Source organism: Pholis gunnellus (assembly GCF_910591455.1).
Source record: "Pholis gunnellus genome assembly, chromosome: 12".
Lineage (NCBI taxonomy): Eukaryota > Metazoa > Chordata > Actinopteri > Perciformes > Pholidae > Pholis > Pholis gunnellus.
The window spans coordinates 14951588-14970841 of record NC_136539.1 but is presented as its reverse complement, the minus strand read 5'-3'; the positions used below and the strand labels follow the sequence as shown (position 1 = coordinate 14970841).

Below are 19254 nucleotides of genomic sequence, written 5' to 3'. Positions count from 1 at the left end.
TGATTATTTGAATTCCCTAGAAATGTCCGGCTTATATTTTCTTTTTTAATTTATGTAATGACGTTTTGAAGTGCAATTCTTTTTATTTTTCCTTTAATGCTCATATGCATGGAGTTTGAATCTCTGCTGTTAAATGCCTGCATCTGCTAACAGTGCTAGCTTAGCCTTCTGTAGTGCACCCTGCCCAGGCCCAGTGAAGTGAACACAGCGTGCTTGTCTGCATGTCTTTAGTGCCCTGCAAAGCACAGCTGTTACAGATGTGTGAAACAGCCAGCGAGCCAAACCCGAGTCTCGTCCTCGTCTTTTGCCAGATGTGCCAATACACATCCTCTCCTTAAGGACATTGTGTTTTTTGCTTGGGTGTCTTAAGTTAAAATGCCTATTTTCTTTCTGTTTACTGGTCTTATTTCAGAGTTGGGGGACAAAATAAGGGATGTTTGGACGTACGGCTCAACGTGCCCTTAGATGCAGCTTCACCTTTTTTGCCATGAATTTGCTCATCACAGGTGTGTGTGTGTGTACACACTCACAGTTTGCTGTTCACACGTAGAAGCAGTATATTATGCGTCTGTGTACTGTAGATGTCCGTCGTCGTATTGCGTTTCCCGTGTCTTGCTCACGTGCTTGTTTTAAAAATGAGAATGAATGATTGATGTATATATTAAATCCCACACAATCACGCTCCTGCTGGGCTGGAAACCTTCACGGCTGCTGCTCCTGGTCCTGAGTGAGTCCTGTGTGCGCTTTAGCCTTAAACATTTCAGGCCGAAAAGGCCTCGGCTCTCTGGACTCGCATGCTCCTCCTCCTCCTCCTCCTCCTGCTGGACTGCACTGTGGAGGGAGAAGAGAGGAGTGCAGCTCCAGTTCACACTCGCCTGGTCCGTCTGCTGTGTTGCTCACAACGAACCATGTTTTCCCATTTTGCTGTATTTTTGCCGTGAGTTGAGTGGCAAATCTTTTGCTGTTTTCGGTGATGTGTTCATGTCATTGATACGAGTGCCCCTGACCGAGGTTACCAGCAGCCATGTTGGTACTGTATGCGGACTTAAGAGTAATGGATAGACAATTACTCCTCGGTGTCTGGTGTTATTTGCATGTGATCAGGGCGGGAAATGAACACCAGCCAGTGAATGTTGATGAAAAACTTGACTGTGGCTGGAAATGTTTATCTGCTATTCATTTTAGTAGACGAACAGGCCCAGAACTCCTCATAAGGTCCACTTACATTTCAAAAAAGTCTAAATTAGGGAGTAAAAAGTTCAGCCTGTCGCTGGTGGACATTTCCTGTCCTGCATGTGATAACTGTGGGCTTTGTTTTATGCACTTTAATCCACCCACCTCTCTCCTCAAGATAGTTATTGAAATAATATATATATATATATAATGTGTGTGCAAACGTGTATACACTCAATGCAGGGTTTTTAGTCTCTTTAAAGTAGTACTTCTATGTGATGTCACATCCAACACAATGCTATTTTTGTTAAAGTCTAAGGGTACACAGCTATTTATTATTTTTTCTTTTCAAAACCAAAAAAAACAAATGTTACGGGGGTCCGGAAGGTCTCAGGAGTTTATCGAAAAGCCACATTTTTTAAAATGGCAGCACCAAAATTTCTGTTCTTAAAGTCAGAATTGATTCTATGCAACATGTTTTTCCCCTTTTTTATTTTTTTATTTTGTTTTTGGTGTTACCAGCTCTTATTGATCCGTGTCGGGTGGGACGGGGGAAGATGCATTTAAGCTGATTTTTATTTTATTTTTAAAGTGCAAGTCCTCAACAGCGGCTCTGTTTGTACACCTTGTTGTGGTGCTGCAGAGCTACAGGACCTCTCATGTGGACCCATCCATCTGTCATTCGACTGCCCCCACAAAGACACACCGGGTCTGTTGGTGCATGTCGAGCCCTCCTGTCGGTCTGCTGCTCTGTGGCTCAAAGACGTTAGTTGTTGTATGAAACATAAACGGATTATCAACGATGAATCTAATCGAGTCGCTTTCGAGGTGAAGCCGCCGGACGATGTGATGACACTGTACTATTGATGTTGTATAAATGGAGAGAAAGACTTATTTTAAATCTTGTAAATAGAAAATGTACAAAGGTGAAAGCAAGATAAATATAAAAACTGCAGATCAGTCTGAGATGTAGAGAGAAATTAATCTGTATATTGTTGAATAAATATTGTGCCGTAAGGGATACGAGTGTCTGTCTGCTGCTTATATAAAAGTGGTGTTATATAATATCCACAGCACACTTTAGTTATACTACTGATACATTTTGAATAAGTCACCAGTAAAACAAAATATAAAAAATGTTAAAGGGTTGAGACTAATATTTAGTCTTTGAATTTTATTGTACAATTTGATATATCTCCTGAAAAAATAGTTCCTATACAGCTTACGATGCAATAAATGTTGAAATATAATAATTTCTATTTGTATCTTATTTATAACCAATAGCCATCCCATTTATAGCCAGTTAGCTAGAATAGAAAAAGTAAAGCAAAAAAAATCAACATATCGTCTTGTTCCAGCTTCTCAAATATGAGGATTTGCTTCTTTGTCTACTGAAATATTAAACTGACATTTCACAGACCAAACAATTAATCAGTAGAATAACTCTCATATTAATTCTTAATGAAAATAATAGTTAATTACAACCCTCAGAATATTGGTATATCTGATAATAGAATAAGTGAGAACAAGAAGCCTAGAATTCATATTTGATCATTTAAATGTTTTTTAGTTAAGCTTGTGTAAATTGAGCTTATATTTTGGTCAAAACACTATTTCTTTTGTTGAATTTTACCTCAAAGATATTAATTAATTATCCTATTTCAATGTGTTGCTGTTTGCCACACTAAGTAACATGTATTGCAGTAAGATATAATGTGAGTACAGCTGACTCCTAGCTTGTGATTGGAGCTGTGATCCGTCGTGATGTGCTGACACCTAGTGGTGGTAATTCAGAACAACAGTCGATATGCACGTTCAAAATTCCTAATAACAAAAGAAAATTCAGTGATTGATCCCTTTATCCAAAATGTACTTCAACGGACGTTTACTTTGTTTGGTATTCAAAAAAAGTCACTTGTTTTAATAATTTCCATGATTACAGAGACTGAGATTTAAATTTCCTTTCCATTGTTGTGCTTTAGCCACACATTGATTTGAGCTCAAACATCTCATGAACTAACTGCAGCTCACTTCCTGCTGACCTCTGACCCCACAGCACGTGGTGGGCTGGGCCCTGACCCCTTTTACTGGTTGTTATATATTTTCCAGTTTTTACAGCAGGGACCTAACTTAATAGAGTCAAACATTAAAATGAACACCTACAGAATTATGTTGCTCTAACGTAACATAGTTTTACCTAAAACTAGTATTGGATATTTATATTCTTGTAGAGTTATATTGAAGAGGACACTACTGGCTTTGTTGTTGTTTTTATTTAACTTGTTAAGCCACTTTATAAACTCCACATGAATAAAAGCAAATTAGCTTTATTATTATCTATTTACTGCTAAACAAATACCAATGTGCTAACAGCTAACATGCTTTAACCATGTTCCCCATGTTAGCTTAGCGTGTTAGCATGCTGACATTAGCTAATTAGCACTAAACTCAACCAAGATGGCCTGAACATCTATTAAATGAGCAGTGTCGTGAGGTTGCTTTGTTAACTACTGCTTCCAAGTTCGTGAATCAACTTTTAATTTCATCTTCACAATAGCTTCTTAAATGTTTCCAACAACTCGCTTACTGGTTATTACTGATCAGCTAAAATCAGGTAGTTGTCATAACTGCTAACTTAATTTAGCCTAATAACAAAACGGATAAACGCTCATCACTCGTTGTACTGACTGAACAGTACTGTGGACCAGACTCAAGCACTGTTTCTATGAAACTCACAAACGGTGACATATTTAATGAATGACAACCATAAACACAAGTAATACAACAGCGACCAAGAGCCAATCAGAAGTCCTTTGAGTAACAAGATCCCTAAATAGCTGAATGCTCTGGAGATGTCACCTGGCAACACGGGCTGTGACGCCTGGCAGAGGACATGAAAGACCAGAGCAGACTTCATCCAAGTGAACGGAGGATCTGAAGGCAATAAACAGGGTAATGTGAACTATGATACATTTTGTATTTTGGTTGTTGTTTTTACTAATGTTTGAAAGTGAGTGACCTTCCTTTCCTTCCACCCGGGGTCTGAAAACACCAACTGAAATGTGTAAAGGTAGTGTGGGACAAGCTTAATTTTTAGAAATATATATGACAATCAATTGGTGGTAATGTGACTGGACGGCTTATCTTGATGGGAGGAGGTAAATATTGTGTTGAGAAGGGTGGAGCCATTTAACAGTGCAACATTTTGAGGTCTCAAAGGATTTAGTGCCTCTGCAGGATCTGATGACTGAATCAAAGGGTTAGTGTGGACTTTAAATATTTGGTATTACAGGTAAAGGTCGTTAAAGTTAAGTGTTTCCTGCCATTCCAGGCGCCTCGGTAGAGGAAGTTGAGATAATGCAGAACAGGTCACATGTCAGCAAGATAAAGAAGTCAGAACAGTGAAGTTCCAGGCTCTGCAGGTTTCACAGATTAAAAGTCCATAACTGACAAGAGGAACTTGTCCCTTCAGACTTCCTCCACGTGAAGCACTTCTTCCAAGCAGGTGGTTTCAACTGGACATCTTTTTTTTCTTACTTCCTCAGAAATGCTGCCTAAATCAGAGAATAAGGTTCACCCGCAGCAAACGTCCGAGGGGCTGCAGCAGAACAAACTTCATCAAGTGGTTACTTGTTTTACAAAGGTGAGTGGTTTCCTGTCTCGTTAATGTACTTCAAACACGTAAATACTAGTCAAAGTCCTGCATTTAGAATTTAAATTGAGTGAAAGTATAGAAGTTTTGTTTGTTTACCATACTATATACTGTGTTCTACTTATTATAGAGAATGGGCCCTGTCAGTATTATGTTATCTTATTATTGGATCATCATTATTGATGCATTCATATGTAGGCTAAGCTAAAATCACTATTGCAGTTAAATAAATGTAAAGGAGTCAAATGTACAATGTAACCTTATAAAATGTAAAGTATACCTCAAAAGTCCACTTAATTATAGTACTTGAGTAAACGTACTTAGCTACTTTCCACAACTGGATACTTTTGTCAGTTTGTGAAAAACCTGAACTATAATAAAACAAATTTATTTAACGTGATTAATAATTTACAAAACACATAATGCATCCCTTAATCAGGCGTGTATTTAATCCACTCTCGGTAATGCAGTTCAATCTGCATCTATCGATCCAGAACTGGCGCTCCTGCTACTCGCCGCCCCATAAGTGGGCGGTTTAGTCGGGTTTCAGCAGTGCGCTCAGCTTTATCTCCGCTCTGACATCACTGATGCAGTGCCGAGTAAGCCAGCACCGACTGCAGAGGCTCCTCTCTCTCTCTCTCTCTCTCTCTCTCTCTCTCTCTCTCTCTCTCTGTCTCTCTCTCTCTCTCCTGTCATGCTGGGAGCTCTCATCCTGAACCACATCTGTGCACTGTAGCACCACCCACCCTCCCATGTTGCATTCAGGATGGAGGAAGATGAGGTTAAGTCACGGCTGTTTCACTCTCTGGCAATCAGCGCAGTCAAAGCCTCTAAGCATCTTCCTGCCTCCCCTTCTTTCCAGCGATGCGCCATCGCGTCCTGGACCAGGGAAAGCCTCCACAAGAGGGAATGCTGCTTCTTTGAAAAAGGTGTCAGGTAGGATGAGCTGCTCCGTGCTGTGTTGGTGATGAACGTCTCTGAACTGACTTTGTAGATTGCTGCTGCTGCGCGGTAACACAGAGACACTGTGGCATCTGCCCTCTGGTGTGTTTATGTCCCGCGAGGCATCGCCCTCGATCGCCGTGAGGGCAGTTGTGTCAATGTTGTGTTCATTCAATTAAGTTTGTTTGTTTCCAGTAATTGTCACTTTCCTCAAACCATTAGCTTTTGTTTCTCCACTAGAGAGGATGTATGTTGGTGTGGCTACTTAAAGACCGATCATGTGGACGAAGCCATCAAGCCGGAGGATTTCACAGGCGAGTCTTGGGACAAACACAAACATGTCCGCGAAGTGCCCACGGATGCTTTTGGAGACATCAGCTTTGGTGATTTGGTACAGAAGACTGGCAAGGTGAAACCATCCTTTCTTTCTACTGTAATGACATTACATGTGAATGCATGCCTGTGTGTTTTCACCCTTGCCTTTTCATGTGTCTGTCATTCCCAGTATGCACGAGTGTCCACAGACACAAGCCCAGAAATCCTGTACGAGTTATTGACCGAACAGTGGAAACTTTCCCCACCCAACCTGCTGATCTCAGTGACCGGAGGAGCCAAGAACTTCTTTCTGAAGGCCCGACTCAAGAACATGTTCCACAGAGGTCTTATCAAAGTGGCCCAGACGACAGGTGAGCCTCAGATCTCAAGGTGTGCCAATGATTAGCCAGAGAGCCTGTTGAAAGCATGTGTTCAACGAGTACATGTGTATTTATGGAGAGCGGGTGACTGCATGTGGTAAAATATACCGTGTACGCCTTAAAGGTCCAATCCTTCTGCCCGACCTAGTAAAAACAGTGCACTAAACATGAACGTATTCAGTTTTTCTTCGTTAAAATGAAGGGACATGTTAATGCTACAGCATACAATGATATTTTAAACAATAGTGTGCTTTCATTTTTGTGCCACGGATTTTCAGTTTTAATATAACAATGCTACCTTGCAAACAACAAGGTTCATAAAGCATTTGATCTGAGTTTTGTTTGGAAGAAGTTGAACAGGCCGCCTGCACAGAGCCCTGACTTTAAACCACAGTCGAAATGAATCAAAACACCGACTGCGAGCGAGGCCTTATCGCCCAATCAGTGGCCGATCTCACTAGTGCTCTTGTGGCTAAATGGGAGCAGATCCATGTTGTTCGTGTAGCTGCCAAAATATTGTGGCAAGACTTCCCTAAAAAGTTAGGGCTGTATAGCTGCATATTAAAGGAATATTTTGCTATATTGGGAAACACGCTTATTCGCTTTCCTGCTGAGAGATGAGATGTTTGATACAACCCTCATATTTGTCTGTAATATATGAGGCTTCAGCCAGTTAGCTTAGCGTAGCATAAAGGCTGGAAGCAGGAGGAAACTGTAAGCCTGGCTCTCTCAGAAGATAATAAAAACATGTCATTTGTGTAATCCGTACAACAATACACATTACAGTGTAAGACAGACAAGTGGAGGTTTTATGAGGGATGACGTGTGGGACTAAACATTGGCTGTGAACAGTGACCATCATTTATCACTTATGTGTATACCCACATATTTTGCTCATGTAATATTTGCACACACTGTACATATACTTTATGGACATGTGAAAATGGGACCTATGCTGTGCACAGGAGCGTGGATCCTCACTGGTGGTACGCACGCAGGTGTGATGAAGCATGTAGGGCAGGCCGTGAGGGACCACGCCCTGAGCAACTCCATGCAGGGCCAGATTGTGGCTATCGGAGTTGCGACGTGGGGAATAATTCACAACAGGGACGCTTTGGTGCATTCGGAGGTATGATAAACACATTCACACATGTGACTCGTCTCTTTCCTTCGGTGAGATTCATAAGTCTTCTTTTTCCTACCTTTCTCTCCTCCTCCTCCTCTTGTCTGCAGGGTTGCTTCCCAGCCCATTATGAGACGGACATCAAGGGCCAGGGCCGACTCTCTTGCCTTGATAACAACCACACCCACTTCCTGCTGGTGGATGACGGGACCCAAGGACACTATGGAGTGGAGATTGAACTGCGTAGCCGTCTGGAGAAATGCATCTCCGGAAAGCGTCTTGGAAACAAAGGTAGCTGATGCTGATACAATGTCACAGATAACATCTCAAATCTGATTCTTTTTTATCTGATCTGCTTTTAATATTGATTTTGTCTTGCCTCCAGAGAGTGGTGTAACAATCCCTGTGGTGTGTGTGGTTTTGGATGGCGGACCGGGCACTTTAAATGTGAGTCATCAGTTTCCCGTCTCTCGCTGTCTCCGTCTCTGTCTTTCTCTGACTGTCTTGTGTGTCTCCTCTCAGACCATTTATAATGCCATGCTGAACGGTACACCGTGTGTGATCTTGGAGGGCTCCGGGAGAATAGCAGATGTGATTGCCCAGGTGGCAGCACTGCCATTGGCCCGGGTCACCATCGCCCTCATCCACCAGTTGATGAAAAAGTTCTTTGGCCAAGAGTATGAAAACTTCTCCCACCTCAAGATCATAGAATGGACCAAGAAGGTATGTGAACATACCGACGACCAGTTTGCAAGCTGTAGGGCTGCATTTGATACTGTTGACCAAAACATCTTCCTTAATCGTTGTGACACAGCTCTGGTCCTGTTTCATTATTATGTTAATCATAGAATGTTCACTACTACTATCGGTGATGCTTCGTCCTGCACCAAGGCTCAGTTTTAGGTCCTCTACTGTTTTCTCCTCCCTCTATCGATTAAGGATCTTTGCAAATCCAAGGAGATGTTCTCTTGTCACCACTGTCTTAGCCTCCCTTCTCAGGCTACCAGTTTATTTCTGAATTGGTTTCACAAATTTACTGATTACTTTCACAGCTAAAAAGGCCCAAAATACGCATGATGACTCTTGATGCCTTATGAACCTGATCGGAGCCTAAGATCCCCTGGCGTGGGTCTCCTGGCTGGCCTTAGTCCAGGTTTGATGTGAAACCCTACTCGTTGTGTCTCCTATCTGTGCCAGATTCAGGACATCATCAGGATGTCTCACTGGCTGACAATATTCAGAATAAGCGATGACGATCACGGAGATGTGGATGTGGCTATACTTCAAGCACTGCTCAAAGGTAGGGATTTGTTTTTCACGCAGATGCTCAGTGCCAGACTAGACTGACTATAGGCGTACACCAACACAGCTATAAGTGTAAAGACGAAAAGGCTTGGTGCCAAAGCAGCTCTTAGCAAGTATAATGTTGCTTCTCATGAAGACTAATCGAATGGACTGTGGTATCAAATGTGCAGCTCAAGACTGAAAACCAACACAGATATTCTTACAGATATCTTCACCTATAGAACGATTGCTTTTCTATACAAGGAGACACTGAAAGCCACAATGAATCTATTCATAAACAATATAAGTAGATTCCTCCAAAATACTGGTCTTGAGATAGACATTGATGAAACAAATTTACAAAAGTATATTGAGCTATAAGTTCACTAAAAGTGACTCTACATTCACTTGGAGTTTTGATTGTGATGAGTCATTATTCCAGCTAAACTGCTTTGCCTGTAGTTTCCATCTTTGAGCTCTATCTACAATGGAGGAATTAAAATGCATATCCCGTCAGTCGTCCCGCTCACTCAGCGAGGACATCCGCTGTCTGTTTTTGGTCTGTGTCCAAGTTCCTAGTAGAATCTTATTCTGTGAGCATTTTGCTGCTTGACCGTGCAGTGTGACCCCAGGTTATGTCATGTCACAGAATAAGTAAGTGGAAAATTAAAATGCAAGGCAATCATCAAGCAAAGACTGCAAACTAGTTCCAGCGTTACAAATTTGATGATTTGCTGCTTTTACTCCATTTATATGCCCACATTGCTGTAATTGAACAATTTAAATTGAAAACAGTGTCACATAAATCTCGTCACTATAAATTCTCCACTCAGCTTCGAGGACCAGCGAGACACTGGGAGTCGAGAGCTGGAAGAGGCAGCTGGAGCTGGCTATAGCCTGGAACCGGGTGGACATAGCTGAGACTGAGATCTTCACGGAGGAGAGCCAGTGGAAGGTTTGCCTACTTTACAACATGCTGTAACACCAACACCAGCAGCAATCTTTGTAGGACGGTGAGGATTGACAAATAAAGGCCATCCCCTGAACTTGACCCTGTGATGCGACCACTCCTGTCTTTATTAAGATAAGAAAATGTAATGGACTGACTGGGAAAACATGGGAAGTGATCCCAGTCTCGCAGTCATTGGATAAAAAAAGCTAGAAGGTTTGAGTGGTGAACATTTCTACATGGAGATTTCAACCAATAGCAGCATAAAGCCACTTTCTTGCATCATAAACCTTTTACGATATGAGGGGCAGTGGACTATTGTATTATTAAAATCAAATGAATAGTATCATACGATTCTATCTTTCTTTCCACACTGCTATTACAGTCAATTTACACAATTGTCTAATCCTGTTTGTTGTGTTTTCCTGACATGTTCACATCCAGTCCAGTGACCTCCACTGGGCTATGTTCTCAGCCCTGGTTGGCAACAAGCCTCAGTTTGTTAGTCTGCTGCTGGAGAACGGCGTGAGCCTGAGGGATTTCCTGCAGGACGAGGAAACTCTGTGTGAGCTCTACAAACAGCTGCCCGGCGGCTTCTTTCTCCGCAAGCTGGCCAAGCGGGTCCACAGCTCTTGCCGCAGGAGGAGGAAGGTGCTCCGCATCAGGAAACGGGCTCACACGGGGCAAGGTGAACTGATCTCGATGACTCACGTGTCTGACGAGGTGCGCCACCTGCTGGGCAGTTTCACCCATGCCCTCTACCCTCCCTCCATCGTGTCATACGACATGTCTACAGAGGTCACATCTGTATCAGTGAGTTTGTTTATCCATCATCTACGATTGAATGAATGTAGTTTGACAAGCAAAACTAAGTGATTCACACGTACCTTGTAATCAATTCAGGGTTGTGTTATTTTAGACGCTGAGCTGTCCACTCTTTTATTTCACTGGGAGGATTTTCATTCTATTTTTATTTTTATATATTTCATAATTCAGTATTGTGGACAGGATGTTTAGATCCTCACATTGGGAAATATACTTAGAGGAGATATAAATGAACACAATCCAAATTGAAGTCCGTGCATGCTTTAGGAGGAGTTGGACTTATGATAAACCATCCATAAACCATTCATTTAATGCAACATATTGCTTCCCTTTTAATCTAGCTGTCTAAAAGTCAGACGGGTTCCCAATTGCTACTCGTGGAGGACAATGCTGATGCACAGAGGGACCCAGGCAGAGACCTTTTCCTTTGGGCTGTCGTCCAGAACAATAAGGAGCTGGCTGAAATTGCCTGGGAGCTGGTGATCAAAAACACTTACCCTTATACGGACAAAGTTTGAAAATAGTCAGTTGAGTGTGGGGTTTTGTTTGTGTGTGTATGGTGTTGCATCTCTCTGTATCTGCATGTGCACAGTGTAGAGACTGCATGTCCGCTGCTCTGGCCGCCAGTAAGATCCTGAAGACAATGGCCGAGGAAGGAAGTGACGCAGACGTGGCAGAGGCCATGCGAGAGCTCGCCAATCACTATGAGAAACATGCCATTGGTATAAACACTACAGACACAGCTTTACTGACGTGAAACACAAGCGATGTTACGAGGTTTAGTGTTTCACCTCATCGGCGTTTGTCTCACAGGTGTGTTCAGTGAGTGCCACAACAGCGATGGAGAGCGGGCTCGGAAGTTGTTGGTTCGCGTGTCTCCATTTTGGGGAAGGACGACGTGCCTGAGGCTGGCACTGGAGGCTGACGACAAAAGCTTTGTGGCCCAGTCGGGTGTTCAGGTTGAGCAAACTTTCAGATTTCTTTGAACAATTTAAGAACTCGGGGGGTTTTGAAATTTTGAGATGCAGATTCATAAAATAACGTCATAAAATGTCTGTCTTTGAAGGCTCTGCTGACACAGATCTGGTGTGGTGAGCTTTCAGTGGACAACCCAGTGTGGAGAGTGCTGATCTGCATGGTCTTCTTCCCACTTATCTACACTCGCTTTCTGGTTTTCAGGTGAGTCCTGTCAGTTACATGTGTGTAAGAGCAGCCATCTTATCAAAGTCAGTCCGGATTGTTCTGCATGGCGGTGCAACAGCCAACACATCTAAAGCCACATATTGTTGCCGTATTAACCTAAGATAATAATGCCGCCATTGATACTCAATACAATTAACAGTGGTTTTATAATATTTGGATGCAGTCAAATGCTTTTTTATGCCTCACTTTAATCACAAGAATAAAAATCATATCAGTGTCATGAAGTAGTTTCTGTTGTACAGGTCTAAGTCCACCTCCTTCATCTTCCAAAAAACAGGCAACGTTCCTTCTTTGGAAACATGCTGGAAAATTTTATTTATATTTTAATATCTGAATGTCTTAACGTATTTGTGATATTGCGTAATGGTTTGTTAATGAGCTATAATTCTCCCTAGACGTGATGAAGTCCTTCATAGAGAAGCTGAGAAGAAGGAGGAGATCAAGACAGTGGAGAAAGTAACAGGAAGTACAGTTCGAATCAATTCTCGTCGCCAGTAAGTAGGCAGTCGCCTTTTAATACACTCAATCATTTAACACTCATTTAATACACAGCAACGTGACGATTTCCTGACTGTACGAGAGTTTATGCACATCTTAATATTTTACATTCTTGTTATTCTAAAAGTAGTGATTTTGCATGTCAGTTATTAATTAAAGAGTGTCCTAAATGTCTGTGACCCCCAGTGGACTGAAGCGCCTGAAGCCTCTGAGCAGCTGGTACCGGCTGGTCCATCTGTACAGCTCTCCGCAGGTCAAGTTTTACTGGAATATCGTGTCCTACTCTGCCTTCCTCTTCCTGTTTGCTGTGGTGCTGATGATTGACTTCCAGGCTACGCCCTCTGCTGGGGAGCTGCTGCTTTACGTCTGGCTGCTCTCTCTGGTGTGTGAGGAGGTCCGACAGGTGAGAGAGCGAGCGAGCAGCCTGGGACACAAGCTGTTGCTGCCTCCAGAGCATGCCCACATATTTATAACAGTCTTAACTGACAAAGTTCAATTTGTCTTTTCTGCCTCAGCTGTTTTATGATCCTGATGGCTTCGGGTTTCATAAGAAAGCCAGGATGTACTTCAACGAACTGTGGAATATTTTAGATGTCCTGTCCATCCTTCTCTTTATTATTGGCCTCGCACTTAGGTACGTTTCCTTCCTCCCTGACAATCGATTTAAGCCGTGGAAGTGCTCTCCACCCTCCTGGTAATCAATAAATCACCAAGTATTTCTATTTCAGGCTGACAACTGAGCTGTTCTATGCTGGTAAAATCCTCCTCTGCATCGACTTTGTGGTCTTCTGTCTCCGTTTCATGGCCATCTTCACTATCAGTAGAACCCTGGGGCCCAAAATCATCATAGTCAGGAGGATGGTGAGAGGCTTACATGCAAATGTGATGAATGCCGACCTGATGTAATGTGGGAGCAACTGCAGAGAAATGCCACGCTCCAAAACACCTTTTATCTACGAAGAGAGGCTCACTGGGCCTCCGTCTGGTGTCTGCAGATGATGATATGCTAAATACAAGGTGTTTTTGAGCAAAGTGTTGCAGCTGGTCTGTTTGTTCCCAAACAGTCAGTCAGGGCAAACAGGGCAACCTTTTAAATACTTTTCACTGTTCAATATTTAATCTGTAATTCGTGTGATGACAAGTCCAACTCTCTGAAGTTTTACATTTACAAACATAGCTCAGTAAAAGTCACCCACCAGGAAATGAAGTCTCCACCGTACACACATGACATGTCACAGGTTTCTTCTGTGACCGATGTGTGTTTGTCCCTCAGATGACGGATATGTTCTTCTTCATGTTCCTCATGAGTATCTGGGTGGTGGCGTACGGAGTGGCCAAACAAGGCATCCTCATCCACAATGACAATCGGCTGGACTGGATTGTCCGCGGGGCAATTTATGAGCCGTACCTCATCATATTTGGGAATTTTCCCACAAACATTGATTGTGAGTGTAGTCGAAAAACATTTACGAGGCTCAGACCGGGTTGTTTAATTCAAACATTACAACGAAGAAAACAATCTCTTTGCCCTCTGCAGATGCTGCGTTTGACATAGACTCCTGCAGCATGAACGGCACCGATCCTCTGAAGCCCAAGTGTCCTGTGCTGAATGACGACCAAACGCCAGCCTTCCCCGAGTGGCTCACCATCATCCTGCTCTGTGTTTACTTGCTCTTTGCCAACATACTGCTGCTCAACTTGCTCATAGCCATCTTCAAGTGAGTTCTCCTCCACATCTCTGCTTAGCTTAGCTTCGATGCTAATACCTTGTTATATCTAATACCACTTGATGGTGTTCCTGCACAGCTTTACGTTCCAGACCGTTCAGGACAACACCGACATAATTTGGATGTTTCAAAGATACGAGCTGATCAAGGAGTACCACAGCCGCCCTACTGCCCCTCCTCCTTTCATCATCTTCAGCCACTTTTACCTCTTCATCAGGAACATGGCGCTGTGCAGGCCCCCCGTCGTGAGCAAGGAGTTTAGTAAGTATTGACTTATTTATCTCCGCCCATTCAGAAAGTAGACTTTGTGGTTATTTGCTGCAGACTATCTCTCTAATTGTATCACTCTGGTAAAAGGCTTTCTGTATCATACAATAATGATTTTTAGACTACTCTCTAATCTAATCAAAGCATGAAGGTTTGTTATTGACCTTAGAAGTAGTGATTTTACAAACAAAGAAATCTCACGCACAACATCCACTTTATGGAGATTCTCCAGAGCTTTCAGGCACAGCTCATGGCCTTCATCCGCAGGTGACGTATACTCTGCCGTCTCGGAGATGGTTCAGAGGACCTTTGACCCCTTCACAGACGATGCTGTGACTGATTTTGCATTCACACATGTGTAGAAGACTGCCCCCCCCCCCCCCCCCCCCCCCCCCCCCTCCTTTCTTTGTTAATAATAAATGAACTATTCTAACACTCTTTCAAACTTTATATCGAGGTAATAGACGATCACGTCAGTAGATGGCGCTTTGGTGCTGCTGTGGATCCATTAGAGAGGACGTAGCTACAGACTCATGCTCAGAGTAAAGCTAGCTCTGGCCTGAGCATGACGCCAACGTCGGTCCTCTCTCTGATGGCTACACAGTGCTTCCTAGCCTGTGTAACCTTTGCTGCCGCTCCAGATTTCCCCTCTAGGTCTGGTGCCGGTAACTCATGCACACAGTGTTACTGAAACAGCATGTGCCGCTGTTTTTCAGAGAGCGAGCTACCTCAGGTGGAGGAAGAGGAGCTGCTGTCCTGGGAGGCCTTGATGAAGGACAGATACCTGCTGTCCTCACAGCAGGAGCAGAGCCAGAGCATGGAGCGACGCATCCTGGACACGTCCCAAAAGTAAAAATCCCACAGAGATGTTGTCCAGTGTAACTGCATGACAATCCTCCAGAGCCTCTCTATGTGAGACCCCCACGTCACACCTAAATATGTAGAATTTTTTCAATCGTCTCTATCCCATTAATCATTTTGGGACCCCTCATATTTATCTTGCAACGCTCTTCGGAAGCCTGACACACTGTTGGAAGTAAACTTTAAAGCTGTTTATCTAATTTTTGTCATCTAACTCTCTGCAATATTTGGCAAACTATTGCTTAAATGCAGCAATATCGTGTGTGTTTTAAGTTAAATGTTAGGTTTTGATGAGGTTTAAATTCTACTTTGCCGAAACATAAAGAATATATAAGGTTAAACGGTCGAGGAGTGATATTCCAATGAATAACAGACGCCCCGCACTGTGCTTGTGTGTTTCCTGAGGGTTACCACCATAACTGATCGACTGGAGAGGGAAGAGGAGACGGGCTCTGCTGCCATGATGCAAAGACTGGCTCGACTAGAGGAGCAGGTTGTGACCTGATATTTGGTTATCGCTGATGTAGCACCTGTAACATTTCACACTATGTCTGTGGGAGCAAGTCCCGACGCAGAAAAAGAGATGACACACTTCTTAACGTGTTACATTTTCTCTCCAGATGTCCCCGGTGGAAAATCGGTCATCTTCAGTTTTGTCTTAAGGAAGTCATCAAAAGTATTCGACCCGCTTTTATTTTGTCTCACCAGGTCGTCCAGTCAACCAAAGCCCTGCAGTGGATCATGGACAGTCTGAAATGTCCGGGGTTTGCAGCAAAAGAAGCACAACCAAGTACAGCAAACCAACGTCCTCATTCATTATTATTGGTTAACATATTGCAGCTCTTGTTTTGTGCTCACTTTTATCCTTCCCTGCAGCATTGGCTACAACTGACGAGTCTCCCGACACAGAGAAAGAGGACGGGTTCCACGTGAACGCCCGTCAGCTTCACTACCCGAACAGCAAACTCCAGCGCTTTCCTGTGCCTGAGGAGAAGGTGCCATGGGAGGTATTTCACATACACTCCTGCCGCAAAACCACCAGCTGCTGGATTCCCCACAACACCACTGCATAAAAAGATGGTTCATTGGATCCAAGTTGATTTCATATCTCTTTTTTTGTTTTTCAGGTCAGCTTCAGCTCATACATGCCGGTTTATTATGCCTCTGAAGACAGCGGGGACCACGTGGACGGGTATGTTTTTACCAAGAGAAGACCGTACATGATGTTTTGTTCCTATTAGGGTTTATTAGTATATATATGTGCAGTTAGGACACATTATTATGGGTGTTTTCGTCAAGATAACCAAAGAGTTTCCTGCTTATCTCTTATGTTTCATTTGTTATCTCTCCTTACAGATCAGAATCAGAAGCCGTAGGTGATTACAGGTATGATACTGGATAAGATACACAAGGCATCAAGCAGCACACAAGTAACTTTACAAGCACGCCTGATGTGTATCTGATCTGGTCATTAGAAACCCAGGAGGAAGGACCGGCATCAAGGGACGAGGTGCACTAAGCCACCTCGGTCCAAATCGGAATGCAGACCTTGTGCTGACACGGTAGGTCCCCTCATGTCCTTACAGTACTTTTAAAAAAAGGCTGATCAATGACGTTGAAAATTCATTTTTAGCATGCGAGACAGCGAGAGATCAGTTTTGGAGTACCTGGCGGTTTGGGATGAGAGGCACGGAACCTTGGCTTTACCTGGGGTGAGTCCCGCCGTTTGTTCACCTCAGCTGGTTTTGACTTTTGTTCAAAATAAATGTACCTTTCTGTTGTGGCTTTGAAACCTTCAGGGACCTCTCCAGTCGCCTGATCACTTGCCAGTGACTCTAAAGAAAACCATGGGGAAGATGCTGTATGAAAAAATAAATGCAAAAGTTTCAGAGGGAACAAAGGTAGGTCTGATCAACACTTTGGTTTGCCTTTATAGAGAAGGGCTTGAATGCTCCTAGAGGGGATATTTGGTTTCCAGACACATGAAATTAAGTACAGAAGTAAATAAAAAGCAGCTATAAGATGTCACTAGGGGAAGCCATGTTTGCAGCTGGTAGGAGAGATTTTGTTAAAAAAAAAAAGCCAAAACCTTTTTAGTAAAGTAAGTAAAACAACAATAAAATGCATTCAATTACATATTTAAATCGCAGACAAGCAAGAATTGTTAAAGAATAAATCGAGTCAAGGAGGCGTGAATTTAACGATGATAAGGTCTTGAGATGAGTTTTAATCACTCAACATAGTTTGCCTGTCTGACCTCCAAAGGGAGAAACTAATTAGAAGCTGTGACAGTAAAAGGTTGATCAACACAGGAGCCCTTCATCTGATGAAAAATAACCCATATGTATATAAGGAAAGCAACAAATCTGGCAGCTTCAGAGCAGTAACTCACTTTGATTTACAGTAGAAGAAATGTGTCATTTAGAATTGGTCAAATCAAATTACCCTCACAAAAACATGCTGACATCAATGCATATTTTAAGTAATCGTTCACTATAATCTGATTGCCCATTTTTTCAAATGTAAACCTGATTGCATGTAATCAGTTACTACATAATCCTGCAGGGCAACAAACACTCAGTTACCAGTTTACTCCCCCCAGTTTACTCCCCCTAGCTAAAACAGCCCTGCCGTGAATCCATCCAAATCCACTTAAACTGAGAGGTGCTGATTCAATTGTACGATCGTTTGGGGCGCTGCAGTTTGTGTTGCTGTTGAACTGTTCTCGCCTCATGCTGACAGGTGTTTCTGTTATTCAGCCTCCACTTATTGATGTAAATGGGTTTGGACAAAAGCAAGACGTCTAATCGCACCAATGTCTTCTCCCGCTAACATGTTTTGCATTTAGTTGAGGCTCTTTTCATCTTAAATTAGTCAGCGTCTTGTTAAGAACACACGGCTGTTGTGAGGGATCGAACCTGTTGATGTGTCTATTAAATGAATTCGAGGAATGATCATTAATAAACATGCTGTTCTTGACTCTGAGGAACTTCTTGAGTCTGACTCTGCTGTGTTGTAGGTGTTGGAGGGTTATGTGGATGACTGCAGGAACACAGATAACGCCTGGGTGGAAATCACCGTCCTGAACATTCACCTGGACAGAACGAGCCAGTTGATGGTGGATATCAACAGTATGGTGAGGACCTTATTATTATTATTTAAGGGTTTTAAATTGTGTTGTTTTACAGGAAGAACTTGACTGAGGGATTACTCGTTCCCTCTGCATGTTGGGTGATATGTGGGGATGACATTCCGGTCGTGACAGTGAAGATGGAATTACTTCTTGTCTTCGTGATCATCTGTGTCTCAGGTGGAGAGCAGCCGTGGCGCTCTTCAGTGGCGGGAGGTGAGCGGCAAAACCAGACTCGGCTCAAACCAAAGAGACTCTCTGCGGCAGGTTGCGGAGCTGCACAACAGGAAGTTCTGATGTTCAACACTGCTGTAGCTTTAAATGTGCCTCTCCATCCACGGGGTCTCTTCTCCCTGTTCATGTGGCCTTTGTATTAATTCAGTTGCACTGAAAGCACTTGAAACAAAACACTATAAAGCCATAATGTATGCTGAGCTGTGATTTATCATATTTGCATAAATGAGGACAGCAAACTAAATGTTAAGCCGACACACTGAGCTTTACACTTTATGCATGTGTAAGCATACATGCATACACTAAGAATAAATACCTAAGTTTTGAGGTAGTTGTACTTCAAATGAGCATTTCCATTTCATTCTACTTCATACTTCTACTACATTTCAGAGGCACATACGGTACTTTTTCCTTCCCTACGTGTAGATGACAGCAGTTAGTCGTTACTTTAAATGCAAATCATCATATTGCTGTGTATGAAATTATGCAAAAAAAAACAAACAACCTCCACTATATTAAGTACTATAGCTCAACCATCAATAATAATGCAACAACATTTACAGTATAACGTTATAATAATATAGACCTCTGAAAGGGTCCATACTGCATAATGAGGACTGAAACAGGAGTTTTACTTGTAATGGATTACTTTTGCTTTGTGGTAGCTTTCTGTTGCCTTTATTAGTAAAGG

At 42.7% G+C, this 19254-nt stretch overlaps 1 protein-coding gene across 1 annotated transcript; it reads left to right on the top strand.

Moving 5' to 3' along the window:
* Positions 1 to 5591: 5591 nt before the first annotated feature.
* Positions 5592 to 18988, top strand: trpm2 (transient receptor potential cation channel, subfamily M, member 2; the record flags this gene model as incomplete). The annotated part of the gene is made up of 32 exons (XM_079170406.1): positions 5592 to 5761; positions 6008 to 6176; positions 6273 to 6453; positions 7428 to 7591; positions 7696 to 7876; positions 7971 to 8032; positions 8108 to 8308; positions 8783 to 8885; positions 9703 to 9824; positions 10263 to 10631; positions 10985 to 11122; positions 11236 to 11365; positions 11457 to 11602; positions 11710 to 11822; positions 12242 to 12340; positions 12531 to 12747; positions 12860 to 12978; positions 13073 to 13205; positions 13618 to 13789; positions 13882 to 14062; positions 14151 to 14332; positions 15055 to 15187; positions 15605 to 15692; positions 15908 to 15989; positions 16076 to 16206; positions 16327 to 16391; positions 16556 to 16585; positions 16675 to 16761; positions 16833 to 16911; positions 16999 to 17100; positions 18219 to 18335; positions 18510 to 18988. 32 exons carry the CDS (start codon positions 5592 to 5594, stop codon positions 18624 to 18626), a joined length of 4383 nt encoding a protein of 1460 aa, XP_079026532.1. The 3' UTR covers positions 18627 to 18988.
* Between the last annotated feature and the right edge of the window lie 266 nt (positions 18989 to 19254).